Here is a 15,050-nt window from a genome sequence, read left to right as displayed (position 1 = left end):
GAAAAAAAATTTCTTCTATCTGGTACCGATAGGTTTCGAATTTTAAATGTGAGATTGTTGAGTTGGCCATAATAACTGTTTTGATCACATTTATTTGAAATCTTTTTTTTTCGATTTCTCAAAACAAGTGACACTGGCAGGTAGTGATGTCAAGTTTCGTAATGAATAGTGAAGAATATAATTATTTTTAAATATTAAATGAACCCGTGATTCGTATTACAAAGAAATGTTCAACAAACCTTTTAAAGTTAAATCTAATTCCCAACTTAAAGCATCGGAAAGGTAGGATATATATTTGTTCCCATGGGCTTGCGTAGTGTTTTGTAGTTTGCCATAGGAACTAATTTCATTTGAATAGAATAACATAAACTTTTCAAAGACGGTTATTACCGATTACTGCCGCGAGTTTGAGTTACACTCTTAGCCAACCCACACACACACACACGTCTAATACATTCCATTCCTCATCGTTCTCACAACCGTACAGTTTTCATTTCCCTTTCTATATTTTTTCGCTCCTTAAAATACTTTTTATGGTTTTCCCTCCTACTTCTGTGCTTCCCCATCGCAACTAGTCTCTCCTGCATTTTGTCCTTCAGGGTCTCCCACCCCATTTCCTTCACCAGCTCTGTTAGGCTATTTAGATACCTACTCTCGCCTTTCATGTCTTATCTTTCTCCACTTTCCCTTCGTCCACCTTGTTGTATAGGCCTTATCCTTTAAAATACTGCTTCCTCCCCTAAGCTTGCTTAGGGCCTGACTGCACTTCCTAACAATCTTCTCAACTTGCTCTCCCCACCCCAATATTTCATTGCAGCACTATCTCTAGGTGTTTTCAGTTTGAGGCCTCACCTATCACAACTCCTTCAACCACTCTTTCACAGAGCAGATTCCACAGCCATTCCCTCACCTCATTTTCATTTTTGCCTAAGCCCCTTTCCATTATTTGTATTTGGCACCACCTACCTACCTTCCTCAGTTTCCCCAAGCGAGGTTCTGCATTTCTCTTTGTTATCTCCCTTATTTTACCCTGCCTCGCTTTTCCCTGCAATACACAGATTGCATACCCAGTCCTTGACTTCAAAACTCTCTAAACCCTCTGTGACTCCTCTGCATTCCATATGGAACCACCCGTCACACTGCACTCCACACCCTTCACATTTCACTCTTCCTCCCATCCTTAACCTTACCGCCACGTGCTTGCCACCGAACATCTCCCAGTTTATTCTCTCCTCTTCTCCCTTTGCCCTTCACCTGTTTATATTTACTTCCAAATTCTTTATGACACTTTTCACTAGCGCTTGATATACTACACCCGATGTAACTTCATCATTCCTTTCATTAATTTACACTACTTCAATCGCCATATTCCTGTGAGTTTATATGAGTGTGATAATTTTAGATAAGTATAGTGTAATAACAATTGTCACCTTCTATAATCTAATATAATTTATGTTTGTGTTTCAGGAAACGGTTTTTCCTCGATGTCTTGAAAAGTTTTCCTCAGTTGACAGCAGAAGAATTGCAAAATGTCATACCAAACAAGGAAGTGATAATCACTATGAAGGTGCAGACTCACGGGGGGCAAATTGTTCTTGTGTATTGTGTGCTGAAAGATCCATTAGTATTTGAGATTGAGAAGGTTATGTTCCCGACCGTGTACATGTTGTGGAAGTTCCCTAATTTGCTCCACACTTTCACAACATGGCCGGATGTTCTCCCGAGGGTTCTGGGCGGTGCCGACTTGATGCTGCCCGGAATCGTCCTGAAAAACGGCGCTCACATAAATGCGTACGGCAAGCTGAGCAAGGGAGATAGGATCGCGGTGAACATGACGACGAACAAAGCTCCGTTCGCAGTGGGCAAGGCAGCTCTGTCGAGTTACGACATGTACATGTCCGGTAGGCACGGCAAAGCTGTCGAAATCTTGCATTTTGTGGGGGACGAGTTATGGTCGATCGGAACGAGGGTCACCCTGCCGGAATTGGGCCCACCCGTCGAAAACGAAAGCAATGATGAAACCCTGGCAGTTGTTGAAAACAACACTAGGACTTTAAGAGAAGCAGAAAGTTATGAAAATGTTGTGTTAGAGTCGAGTAGAGTAGGGGCTAGTGACGAGAACAGTGGTGCTATCTCTTTGGAAGATGACCGTGTGGATAAGGCCGTGGATGCTCTAGCAGATACTGTGGCGGGGCAGTCGCTGTCAGAAGAAGCGGGACTGGACGAAGATGCTGTCGCGGAGGGAGAGAAACAGGTCGACGAGCAGGACCAGATGGACAACCTTCTGACGTACTGCTTCATGAAGGCGCTGAAGACCACAGCGAAGAACGCAGATTTCCCGCTGCTGACGAGCAACTTCTTCAAGGTCCACATGATTCCCGCGTGTCCGGAGGGGAAGTCCCTGGACATCAAGAAGTCCAGCTACAAGAAGCTGACCAAGTTCCTGGCGGCCATGCAGGAGAAGCAGCTGGTGGCGGTGAAGGAGCAGACGAAGGGAGTGATGACCATCACGTCCGTGAACCACGCCCACCCGCTGCTTCGAGAGTTCGTGGTGGCGGAGCCCCCGCCGAGCGACGGCCAGCCCAAGCTGACGGTCAAGCCCGAGATCACGGAGATGTACGTCGCCACAGCCGCCGTCGTCCCTCTGCTGTCCCAGTTCCTGGTCAAGTGAGTCAACTTTGCAGCAGTATTGAAAATTTTAACCTGGTCTTCAATGTTAACTACCTTGTTGGATCCAGTGGCTTGGAAAACAATCACTAAGATAGTTCTCAACTTGGGACTGCTTATTACATGCTGTTCACATTCAGGAAAGTTAGGGAAAATCAGGAAAAGTCAGGGAATTCAATTTATATCCTAAAAAAAAAAGTCCTTCGGAATTCCTTTGGTGGTAATAATTTGAAAGGAAAGTGTATTCTCCAGTCTGGCATTAAAGCTAACTATGACAGCACTTTTTTCCCCGCTCAGTGTTTTACTGCATAGTCAAGCAGATTTTAAAATAGCTTGACAGAGTTCTGTTTGAATTTAAGAGAGTGGAGCGAGAACTAGACCAGCTGTGGGGGTAATATGAATAGGGATTAATTTTAATTTTTTTCTTCAAAAATTTGCAAAATAGATAAATTATTTTTTTTTTTAATTGGCCAGGGAAATTTTAAATTTTGGTCAGGGAAAGTCAGGGGAATTTTATACAGATTTGTATGACACTGTTATTAACATGGTGCATCATTATACTGAAATATATCATCATGAATGCTACCCTCTTGAACCAACTGACTATAAACTTGTTTGAGCACGTCAAGATGAACTTGCCCTGTTATTGTTAAATGCATAAGGTGGCTTTTGGTGCACTGTTTTGCACAGAGGTTTGAAACAGTAGGTCAGGTGAGAACCATCACTTCTTTCACGTTTTACTTGTTAACAAATATCACCAATTTTCCCAGGAAACTTGCCCAAATTCAAATGAGGCATCTTTAATTTTTAGCCCAAAGTAATGAAACGGACCCCGAATAATTGATTGATCCATTTCACTACCTCCTGCTTGTCAACTCTTTCGGTGCAGTAGACTTTATAGTGATTAATAAATGATTCTGTCACACACCTTAGGTGTATGACATGATTTGGTTCTACTGAAATCTTGGTTATTAACGTTCCAGGAAAGGTGACAATCTTCAGGTGCCTACCATTAGAAAGTACATCACAGAATATGTAAAGCTGAAGAATTTGCAAGATCCTGGGAACAGAAAGTAAGTAACAATAGTAGATTGCCAACAAGTTTAAATTACAATATGAATGTTATGTTTTAAATGTAATCAGGTGATAGCAACAGCCTTTGTCTTGCGTCACTTAGCAGATTAAGATAGTCTATATCGTAAATTTTTTACAGAATTTATGCATTCACTTGCATTTGTTAAAAATTTATATATTTAAAGTTTTAACGTTGTACATAGTAGTTAAAAATTCTGCAAGTTATGGTTTTAGAACCAAACCAATAGCATATTCACAATATATTTAAAGGAGAGTCATGGAGTAATTGTGATTGCAACCTTTTTTCCTTTTCAACATTTACTGAGATATTAATATCTTAAAAAAAAAATTTATCTGCTCACTCCAAACTACTGCATTATATTTTTAGAAGTCAGTTTGAAAGTATTTTAAGTTCATTGCTTTTTTTTTTTTTTTTTTAACTCACGTAGAACAAAAATAAACATTTTACTAGATATAATGGTTACAATAGGTACAAGTTTTTTGCTTGCATCTGTGTCTTGTGAAACAAAAATGAATAAAAAATATATTTGAAATAAAGTTAAATGCTATGTACAGTGGCGTAGCCAGGATTTGTGTATGGGGGGTTTTAAGAAGCATGCCCCCCCCCACCCCCCCACCCCCCACCCGGTATTAAAGCGATGGGTCCGAGGATCCTCCCCCGGGAAAATTTGGATTATAAGGTGTGAAATAGTGCTATTTTAGCAGTTTTCGGCACTTAAATTTAAATATTGTAATGGTAAAAATTTTATTGAAATTTTTTGAGTGATGAATAAGAAAATAATTAAAGATTTGGCGCTAAGGGGGGGGGGGGATGTTTTGAACCCCTAAATCCCCCTCCCCCCCTGGCTATGTAAATCAGCCTTTCACACTTCACAGTGAGTCAAAGAATTTTTTTTTTTTTTTTAGAAAATTACAGTAAAATAAAAAAAAAAAGTTACATGCAAACGCAGATTATCTGTTGCACGCAAATAGAGTGTGCTTCCTGTATGTTGCAGAAAAAATCAAATCAAAATTTCAGAGTAAATTTATTTTGTGAATGTGCCGCCATTTACTTTATCTATTGGTAGAGACATGCCAAATTCGCGTATTTATTTCGCGATAGGCTAGCATCAAAACAACTGTACCTTCGTACCGCTTCTGCGATCGGCCCACATTTTATCCGGGGAACTGTGAGCCAATGGGAAACACCAAACCAAGAAAGTGCCGAATTACGGACAGCCTAGTTGAGACATCTCACGCGTCAGTAGCCAATGAACGGGTGTCATTTCCGCGAGTATTTAAAGGACTGCGGAGTCCATCCCGGAGGTCGATCAATCCGCGAATTTTGCAGGTGTCTTATCTGTTGGTAGCGAATGAATGATTGTTTATTTTGTGACCGGAGGTGTTGGCACGCCTGCGCAGGATGGTGAGGCTGGATGACGTGCTGCACACGTGCCTGGGCGCCGCGCCGGAAGCGCAGGGCGTGTCCTGGGAGGACCTGATTGCCGGCGTGCTGGCGCGCATGACCCACTCCTACCAGATGACCGCCGGCCAGACCAAGGTCACGGCCAAGGGCAAGCTGGAGCCCGTCGACATCCAGGTCGGCAAGAGGACGGGCAACAAGAAGGTGCGTGCCTCCGGGCCGGGCCCCCCGGGGCCCGTGTAAAGTCCCCGGTTCCGACCCGTCGCGGCGGAACCCTGTTACGACTTGTTACACACAGGCAGGGCCGCAACTAGAGTCTCTGGCACCCGGGGCATGAATGGATTCATGCGCACCCCCCCCCCCCCCCCCCCCCGGCTCTTTTTTTTGCACATACCACACCGATAAAGCGGGAGGGGGGGGGGGGGTCCGAGGGCCCTCCCACGGAAAAAATGGTGCTATTTAAGCATTTTCCATACCTGCATGTAACAGTTTCTGTGTGCTACTGTAACTTCCATGCATTAACCCACTACCAGTTGTAGTAGGAATTACAATGCAAGCCGGCGATTTTGGCGCCCCCACACAGCTTTGCGCCCGGGGCGTATGCCCCGCTTGCCCCCCCCCCCCCCCCCCCCCCCCCCCCCACCAGCAGGAACATTATAACAGTATAAATAGAAATCTGCGTTCTTGGCTGTGGTCTTCAGCGCCTTCGTGAAGCAGTACGTCTGCAGGTTTTTGCATCTCGTCCTGTTCATCGAGCTGTTTCTCTCCCTCCGCGACAGCATCTTCGTCCAGTCCCGCTTCTTCTGACAGCGACCCGCCCCGCCACAGTGTCTGCTAGAGCATCCACGACCTTACCCACACGGTCATCTTCCACTGTTCTCATCACTAGCCCCTACTCTACTGTATTTATCTCCTCTCAATAACAGGAATGGTGCGCCTCTCCTGCTAATAGAGCTTAGATTCAATAAGTGCAACAAAAAAAAAATACTACAGTCACATGTTTGCAAATGGCGTTAAATAGAGACTACTTGGAAACACAATTCCTGCCACTTTTGTGAATGAGGCATGTCAGGCTATAATGGGGAGGAAATGCATTGTTTAAGCCCACCAAGGATTGCCATAATCTTCCCAGAATAATCTCTCTGTAATCTTACGTTGCTGTTGCTATAGTTTTCTTATTTTTTTCTTTATTGTAAATCCTGGCGCGGAGTGGCATATACCCTGAGGACCTATTGCCTAGCTATGGCGTGGCTTTGATCCACACCGGAGAACAAGTGTCACCAGTGATGGCATGTACTGAACTACAAGTGTTTGCGATACTAGTAACGATTGCTGCAAGAGTAATTTTTACTTGGTGTGCATTTAATCCGTTCGGTCTAGTCCTCCAATGCGGAATATGGTTGATATTCTAGTGTTAAATTGATTTTTTACTTTCATACAGACTAAATATGTTACTCATAGTTTACATTATAGTTGATTGACATCATCTTTTACTGCTGTGAAAGTCTTTTTTATATTATAATATTGTTGTAAAATGTAATATATAATTATTTTATTTTGTAATTATTATTTTGTGAAGAATTACAAAAAAAAGCATAGTTCGAATACAAAATATTAAGATTCTATTTTATATAATGATAAAGTATGTTTGAGTCATGCAGTGGTGTTGGGATCTAACCTACTACATGCCTCGCATGAACGTAACCCTTTTGCAATCATGTTATTTGTTATTTGTAAAAGTCATTGTTTTGTTTAATTAATTTGTTTACAAAGCATTGTAGTTTTTTTTGTTCTTGAATTATTGTAGCTTTCGTAGGAATTTTCAGTGGAATTTTGATTGTAGTTAATGGTGCAGAATTAACAATGTTACATCCTTGCTGCCCATACGCCTCGCCCTGGTAACTAAACCTGTTGCGTAATCCAAAAACTACATAGTTTAATTTCTACAATTGCAGCATATTGTGTAATTAAATGTTGCACATAAAAAAAATGGAGTACATCAGGCTTATAAATTGCAATTCTTATTGAATGGCAGCATCTCGTGTTTCAATAGTATCATTTTCAATAAGTAGAGCTAGTGATGGCTCAAATCCAAATTTTATCGAATCAGAGTCTCAAATTCCAATCTCAAAGAGTATCTCGAATGTACCTCTGAAATCACAACCTAGGTTTCAACGCTTAAAATAAAATAATATATAAGAAATGAAAAATATTACCTTTGGCGTTAATATCAACTTTTTATAGTTTTATTTTCTCTCTCACAAATTCAATTTCCAGAATCAATACATACATTAAGTTAAAAGTGCACTATCTGGGGGAATGGTAACAGGAAAGGTATAAAGAAAAATATTGACTTATTAAAACTACAGAGATTATCGGTGTTGAATTTATTATTTACTTTATTTCCTCTTATATTTTTTTTTAATCTTTTTCATCGAGTATCAAATCCTTAGAATACTAAGGATTTGATGTTTGGGGGTTTTATTGGCCCACTCCTCTACCTATACTGCTTGCTTTGAATTAAAACCTTGTAATTTAGCTTTCATTAAGCACATAATTAAATAATAAATATATATTTAAAATGTATTAATAAAGTTAGCATATTATTAAAAAATATGACTAATATTTTTGATACTTATTTCACCAAAACTGTAATTTTGACTGTTTATCTAATGCACTTTTACAGTATAATAATTTGTAATAAGCATATCTAGCTACTTGGAACAATAAAATTAATTGGCAGGAATTTGTGTGTTTGAAAAATGTACTGACGTCGTAGTGTAAACATTAGTTACTAAAAATAGTTGCAAGATAAAAAAAGTAAGAGAGTCTTTCAGTATTTGCCAGTGATGTGTAATATCTAACCTCAGTAATGAGCAAATTCATATGTTTTCGTGTTGCAAATACACTTACAATATAAATCTTGATCACAAAATTTAACATAGAATTCTTTATAATAATGCAGAGCATGATAATTATACGCAAATTTTGTTTTCAACTACATTTCTGGATGCGAATCGCATGTTTCCACACCTATCGCTATAATTTGCTGCCAGAGCGGCTACGTCGACTATTGAATCATTTTACGGGCAAACCAAAATTTTAACTATCTAGTGCAATGGCTGTGATAAAAACAGAGACTCGAAAAAAACACTCAACTCCAGCTTTGGACCTGATTTTCGATAAGGATTTCATTAAAACATTGCCCATCTCGTAAAAATTAATTAAAAGTTGATATGTACTATAAAGTTTCCCCTTTGTCTTTGTGAAATTCGGTTCGCGCCGTCCGCCGCAGACGGCAGCACCATGGTTGTTTACACATTTCCGTCACGTTCACGAAATTACTCCCGCCAGATGCCGTACGCAGAAAGCTAAAATATCAACACAACAAAAAGTAAAATTTTTTTCTTCCTATTTTGGTACAAACTTCTTGCTAAATAAAATACATTTAATTTTATTTATTGTAATTAGAATTTGTGTTTTTTGTGATTTAAGTTTTGATTAAAAAATGTTGATTGACTTCGTGATTTTTGTTTTCGTTTTGGTGCCTCATGGTTGTGTTAACTTGCATTACAGAGTTACACGCGTTGACACGCTTTACGGCGTTGTTTCTGTTTCTGTCGCATGTACCGCATTGCCCTTGTTTTGTTTTGTTTTGGTGTCTCATGGTGTGCTAACTTGCATTACACGATTACAGCATTATGTGTTGACACGCTTTTCGGTGTTGTTTCTGTTTCTGTCGCATATACCGCATTGCCCTTGTTTTGTTTTGTTTTGGTGTCTCATGGTGTGCTAACTTGCATTACAGCGTTACACGCGTTGGCACGGTTTTCGAAGTTGTTTCTGTTTCTGTCTCATTTACCGCATATGTACTCCTGTCCCTAATTGTTGCGCCGTGTCGCAGGTGACGCTGGTCAACAACCTGGAGTTGTACGGCGTGAACCTGCAGGAGTTTGCGCGCGAGTGCCAGCACGGCGTGGCGGCAAGCACGAGCATCAGCGCCGTGCCGGGCAGGAAGAGCGCACAGCTCTTGGTGCAGGGGAACCAGGTCACCTTCGTGGCCAACCTGCTCATGGGTGAGGCTTCCTCGTTCGTCGGAACATACCGAAGAGTTTAAAAAAAATTGTCTTGAACATACGACATTGCTAGTTTGCTCCGTGCGTCATGGACAGAGACCCGGGAAATTACGCGGATTCTTCCGGCCTCGGGATAGAATTCAAAGTCATAGGTGTGCTCGACCCATGTTTACTTTCCCATTTGGTTGATTTTCTTAGCGAGAACAATTTTTATCCTTGTTATTTGGCACTACCCGATTCGCTTACTCCTCTCCTGGCCGGGCGTCGTTGGCTCACGGTCGTAGACGGGCGTGTCCAAACAACTGCGTGCCAATCACGAACGCAGCGCGAGAGTGTGAAGGTTTTGCATTTCAGCTCGCGACTAAATGAATCCTCGAAATTTCCGGGTCTCTGGTCGTGGAGAAAACCCGAAGAGACAAATAAGGATGAATACACGTACACAGAAATGTAAGCCAAAATCAGCCTATGTCATTTAGGACTGTGCAAATTCAGGTGTTTTTCTTAATACATGATTGATGTAAAAAAAAAATCATTTAACATTTTTGTAATGTTTGAACTGATTAATTGATTTAACATGTCAACAAAATTATAAAATAACCACGCATAATAATATTATTGAGCATTCATAAAAGCGAGTGGGTCACCTTTTGATTTTTTTTTTTAAGTAACCAATTTTATTCAAGCAAAACATATAAAGCACAAAAAAAAACTAGATATTTTCATGAGCAAATCCTAGGCTACCAATGCTTTAAAGCTTTGCATCACAATCGAAGCTTCAAATAAAACAAATAGCAAATTTCCTGGCGAAGGCAAATTGAACATTAAAAAGAGCTTAAATTATTGATTCGCTTAGTCGAAGCTTCGTACAGACCAAATGTAATTTGAAATTTTTGTTCTTCAGGTTACCTCCAGATTAAATAAAAATACTTAGTTGCACAAAAGCTAGAGTAGGTATCAAAAATGGTAACGAGCAAAGAAGGTATGTGAAGGCACTAATTAATAGCTATCATTTCAGTATTTTAGAGATGTTTTATGTGATATCCATATAGATCCTGTTGTGTGAGTATAGTGGCTATTAAGGTAATTAATTTTTTTATCTTTTGCTATGCAGTGTGTGAATGATACCTCGTAGTACCGTGTTTTATCACATGATCGTCGCACATTTTATACTAAAATCAAGTCTGAAAAGTAGGGGTGCGACGTTTATGTGGAAAAAAAAAAAATTTGTTAGATAAAGTTATTCATAAAAACAAAACTCATTCATGGAAAGTACGTTTATTTAAAAAGTGGAGTATATAAAAGTACCCAGAACAATTTAAATTAAATAGTCCTGCAATGAAAACCTTTCTTCAACTTTAAATAGAAAAACAAAATGTGAATGCCAGCCTGAACTAACGCATTACTATCGTCGTAGTAACACACCACGAAAGTGTGCATGCCATCAAATGTAGTTAACCCGGCACTCAACAGAGAGTGTGCGTCGCATGCAATCGGCGAGATATCAGTATCGATATTCGACTACGTGTGCACGCTCTATACGGGAAGCAACATAACCAAACATGAATGATGCCAACTAGCACTGGCTACATTTTTATAAGCGGTACACCGCGGCTACGCAGAGGAACAGATAAAGGTTATAACGTTCAGAAAGTCTTAAAAGAAAATTTACACATCAGACAACTTCGTATTTCCGTTAATTAAATAAGTAAGTGGTAATGTCCTAATAAATATTAGATTTATACTTTAAAACACATCGTTTTATTCGAAAAAGATACCTACACATAGTGCTTGGAATCTAATAGCGGGACAAAATACATAATGCGACATTTACGCGAGAGGATTTTTTATCCAAATTTTGACGCCCTAAAATATAAGGTGCTATGATTATGCGCGTGCGACTATTATGCGATAAAACAGGGTAGTTGGTTGAAACTTGCTTCCTCTTTAACTGTAGCTTAGCCAAGAATTTTCTTCGAGAGGAGCCCGAGTGTGAATTACTAGATATCATTAGTAGTAAAATGTAACATTGGATCAAAATGTACTTTCGTGGGAAGGTTTTTAAGATAAAGTAGACAAATTCTCTGGCCTCTAAGAAAAAAAAATAGCATAGCTTTGCAGCATTTTAAAAGCTCTCTATAAGAGTATCACATGTTGCCAAAGCAATCATGAGAAACCAAGAGCCTGGGTGCAGACAGTTTTGTCAGGTCCACTCCCTATTCCCTATTATTTAATGTTAACTTTTCAAACTCCACAACCATATTTAAAAAAAAATTCTTAAAACTGTAAATGTTACTGTGGTCATAACAGTAAACGTGATCCGTGCATATCCCATTACTGGTAAGGTATCCTATGAATTCTATTATCAGTAGAGTAGTAATTTTGTAAATATTAGGGTAGATTGAATTTAAGCAAAAGATTTCTCAAAACTCAATGGTGCCCCTCCCCCACCACCCTTTCTGTAACGTTTAAAATAAAATTCAAATATTCTAGGAGTTGGTGCCCTCTCTACTACCCTACTGTTCTCTTCTCTGACAAGTATGACATTCATGTTGTAATATAAGGAATTTGTGGACATCCCTCATGTGATATTGGTGATTTGTGGCTCAAAAATGTCTTATCGGTCTTAATTTATATCATACACCTGTAATATCAGTAACCCAGCATATAAACAGTGTGTGTGGTTGCATTCCAGGAAAGTACGAGATACCAAAGAGGTACATCAGAGGTCTTGAAAATGCTCCAAAAACCAAGAAGTGAAATGTGGTAACACAAAAGACTGCACAAGCTGTGAGTATTTGTACAGAGAAAAGAAAAGTCTGCCCTGAAAATAATGCCGAGCCTGCCACGATGTTGCGTCTGTAAACGTTTAATAAATTTACATTTTTAGTTTCTGCATTTCAGTAATTTATAAGTTTTAAAATTATGTAACAATAATTTAAAAGAAGAATAACCTCAACATGTATTTTCCCACCGAGGCAGGGTCTGCATGGATGGAACGGGGCTGACTCTCACAGGAGCCGGCTGCCCCACCCGAGGGACAGACCTGTCGTTCCGGCCAGCCTGGAGAATGCCTGAGCCGAGTGAGATGCGGTGTGGTGGGGGAAACGGGAGTACCGTGAGAAAACCCACAGGTAACGGCCGCCATGTTTCTCACTTGCGAAAAATCCGGGTTCGACTTCGCCGTGGATCAAACCCCGGTCACCTTGGTGGGAGGCGAGTGCTCTAATCACTCGACCACCATGCCTCCTACCAATGAACTTGCTATGTGCTGTAAAAAACTTAATGTTCCAATATTCAAGAACAACCTTGGGAGTAGACACAAGAAAATTTGTTCAAGCTAGGATTGTTTAGCAGTAACCATAAAATTTTATAGCTGAAAAATGAAGATAAAGGTGAAATGCAAGTCCTTCAAGTACTTTCAAGACTCTACTGGATGTTTAAATGCCTTAACATAATTGTGTAAATACTAGTGATGGGTCGAATCCCATTTTTCCCGAATCCGAATCTTGAATTCAAATCCCAAACAGTACCTCGAATCCACCCCTCGAATCCGAATCCAGATCTCAAGGGTTAATTATAAAATAATCTATAAGTTAACAGAAAAAATTAAACATTATGCAGAATTATTTAACCATTTAAATTTTTTAGGGATGGGAAAACCGATTCCCAATTTCATCGATATCTACCGATTCTACTTAAATAATCGAGAATCGAGAATCGATGATAAAAGTCGATTCCCGCATGTAGCAAAAAAAAAAAAATCATTTCACAACATTGCAAATCTGTCAGATACAATTATTTAACGACTCTTTGAGTGGGGTTATGACTGACTAGACGCATATATAACAGTCATATTTCCCCAAATAAACAATATCTAAAACTTGGGTCGATGTTATAAACAAGTCAAAGTACAAAGATTATTTATAAAAAAATTATCACTGCGTATTAGGAATGGGCGTATTCTTTTCGCGATCGCGACTAAACGACGATAAACGCGAAATCACCATAAAATACAGTTTTTACGCGAAATCGCCACAACACAGCGTTTTTCCACGAAATTTAGTATTAAAATGCGTATTCGCAATGTTTTTACAGGAAATTTAAATACTGTGTAAAAGACTTGTCTCGTCACTGGTAAACAAACATCGCAACATGGCCGTCACTAAACATTAATCATAAATGCACTAAAGCAAACAAAAGCTTACACACGCTCACGTTATAATGTTAAACCCAAAAATATAGTGTAAAAATACACAAAACTACGGCGTTTATTTTCCTTTCCGGCATAATGTTTGGATAGATATGATAAACAGGCGAAGTTTTAAAGCCTACGCACACCGCTCGGGGCACTGACGTCAGCTTGGAACAGCGACATCGGATAAATACAAAAGCAAGCAGATGATTGGGCGAACGGTGTTTGGAACAGCCTTACGTGAGTGGCCATACCACGTCAGCCGGGGGCGCTGGCATATAGTTGGAACAGCGTCGTAGTATCAAGCAGATTATAACGGGCGAACCAGGTACCAGGCTCTGTACTTCGTCACCCACAGGGGGGTGACAGTAGATAGGACAAACTGAATCCTTAAAAATTGGATCATACCATGCTTCACCAACATCGAAAAAAAAAAAGATTACAAGTTTTCATCTCTTTAGTTTATTACATATCCAGTTGTTATAATTACATATGTATTGTATTGTCTCGTGGTAATAATGGGATTTGAAAGTAAAAGTATATATTTTTAAAATGTCACTGAAAACTAGATGCTGCGTGGCATATTGCCGAAAACGAAAATTAGAGCACGTTGGCCTGTCGTTCTCCATATTACCTGCTACTGTTTTTGAAGTTGAAAATTAAAAATAAATAATGGAATGGAAAATAAATATAATAAACAGAAATAAAATTAATTACTTAACGATCATCAGTTTCAATCTGGCTGTATAATTTGAACTTTACTAGTGCAGAAAAATATTACATAAGTATCTACACTTGTAGAAACATTTATAACATGAAATGGTGGTTGTGCGGACAAAGACGTGGTGTTTCAGATCTAACGGTCGCAGGTTCGAATCCACCTTGAACCAAGGTTTTTTTTATATTGCGGATTTTTTTTTTCTATTGTGGAAATATTTTAACGTCCAATTATAAGGACTAACATAAAGCAATTTTAAAATATCAGTAGCCTTTATCGAAAAAAATATAAAATATGGCAACTACAAAGGTGCCAACTATCACGCGCTAAACCTTTCTCAGGTTGTATCTGGCTGTAATTTTTTCGTTGTCAAGTTGCAAAGAAATGGTATGATCGCAAAGGTTTTGTTTACAAATTTAAGCAAACGATCATTACTATGGGAGTGGCGCCTCTCCCTTTACTTACTCTATGGTCACCCAGCCGTACGTGGCAGCACAAGCATTTTAAAACGCGCCAAAAAGCGGAAAAATTTAAACAAACATTCATTTTCGAATGGTGTGACGATGATGATTAGTTGGTCAACTGTGTTTTATAGATTTGGTTGGTTCGTTACCACAACGCCGAAATAACAACGAATGAATTTGTGTGTGTTTCTTAAATGTAACTTAATGCTGAAATACCACAATCAAGTACAACACTTTCATTTGCTAGTTCTCTAGTTGCTTCATTTTGTTACTGTTTCATTTCACAATTTTTTTAGTTAATTTGTACCCTTATCTAAGTTAGGCAAGTTGTATTAACGACAATAATTTATACTGCTCAAGGAAAGCTTAAAAAAATTTTTTATCGTTTATTCCGAATTACAAAACAAATTTTAGATTAGTTTTACCTCTTTGACAT

General features: G+C 39.2%; 1 protein-coding gene across 1 annotated transcript; it reads left to right on the top strand.

Moving 5' to 3' along the window:
* The first annotated feature begins 84 nt into the window (after window positions 1-84).
* Window positions 85-12,126, top strand: LOC134539454 (eukaryotic translation initiation factor 2D). The gene is made up of 6 exons (XM_063381503.1): window positions 85-282; window positions 1,468-2,667; window positions 3,651-3,740; window positions 5,164-5,368; window positions 9,069-9,240; window positions 11,933-12,126. The coding sequence occupies exons 1-6, from the start codon at window positions 227-229 to the stop codon at window positions 11,995-11,997; spliced, it is 1,788 nt and encodes a 595-aa protein (XP_063237573.1). The 5' UTR covers window positions 85-226; the 3' UTR covers window positions 11,998-12,126.
* Window positions 12,127-15,050: the final 2,924 nt, after the last annotated feature.

The sequence above is a fragment of the Bacillus rossius genome, chromosome 15, assembly GCF_032445375.1.
Source record: "Bacillus rossius redtenbacheri isolate Brsri chromosome 15, Brsri_v3, whole genome shotgun sequence".
NCBI lineage: Eukaryota > Metazoa > Arthropoda > Insecta > Phasmatodea > Bacillidae > Bacillus > Bacillus rossius.
This window is presented reverse-complemented; position numbering and strand designations above follow the sequence as displayed.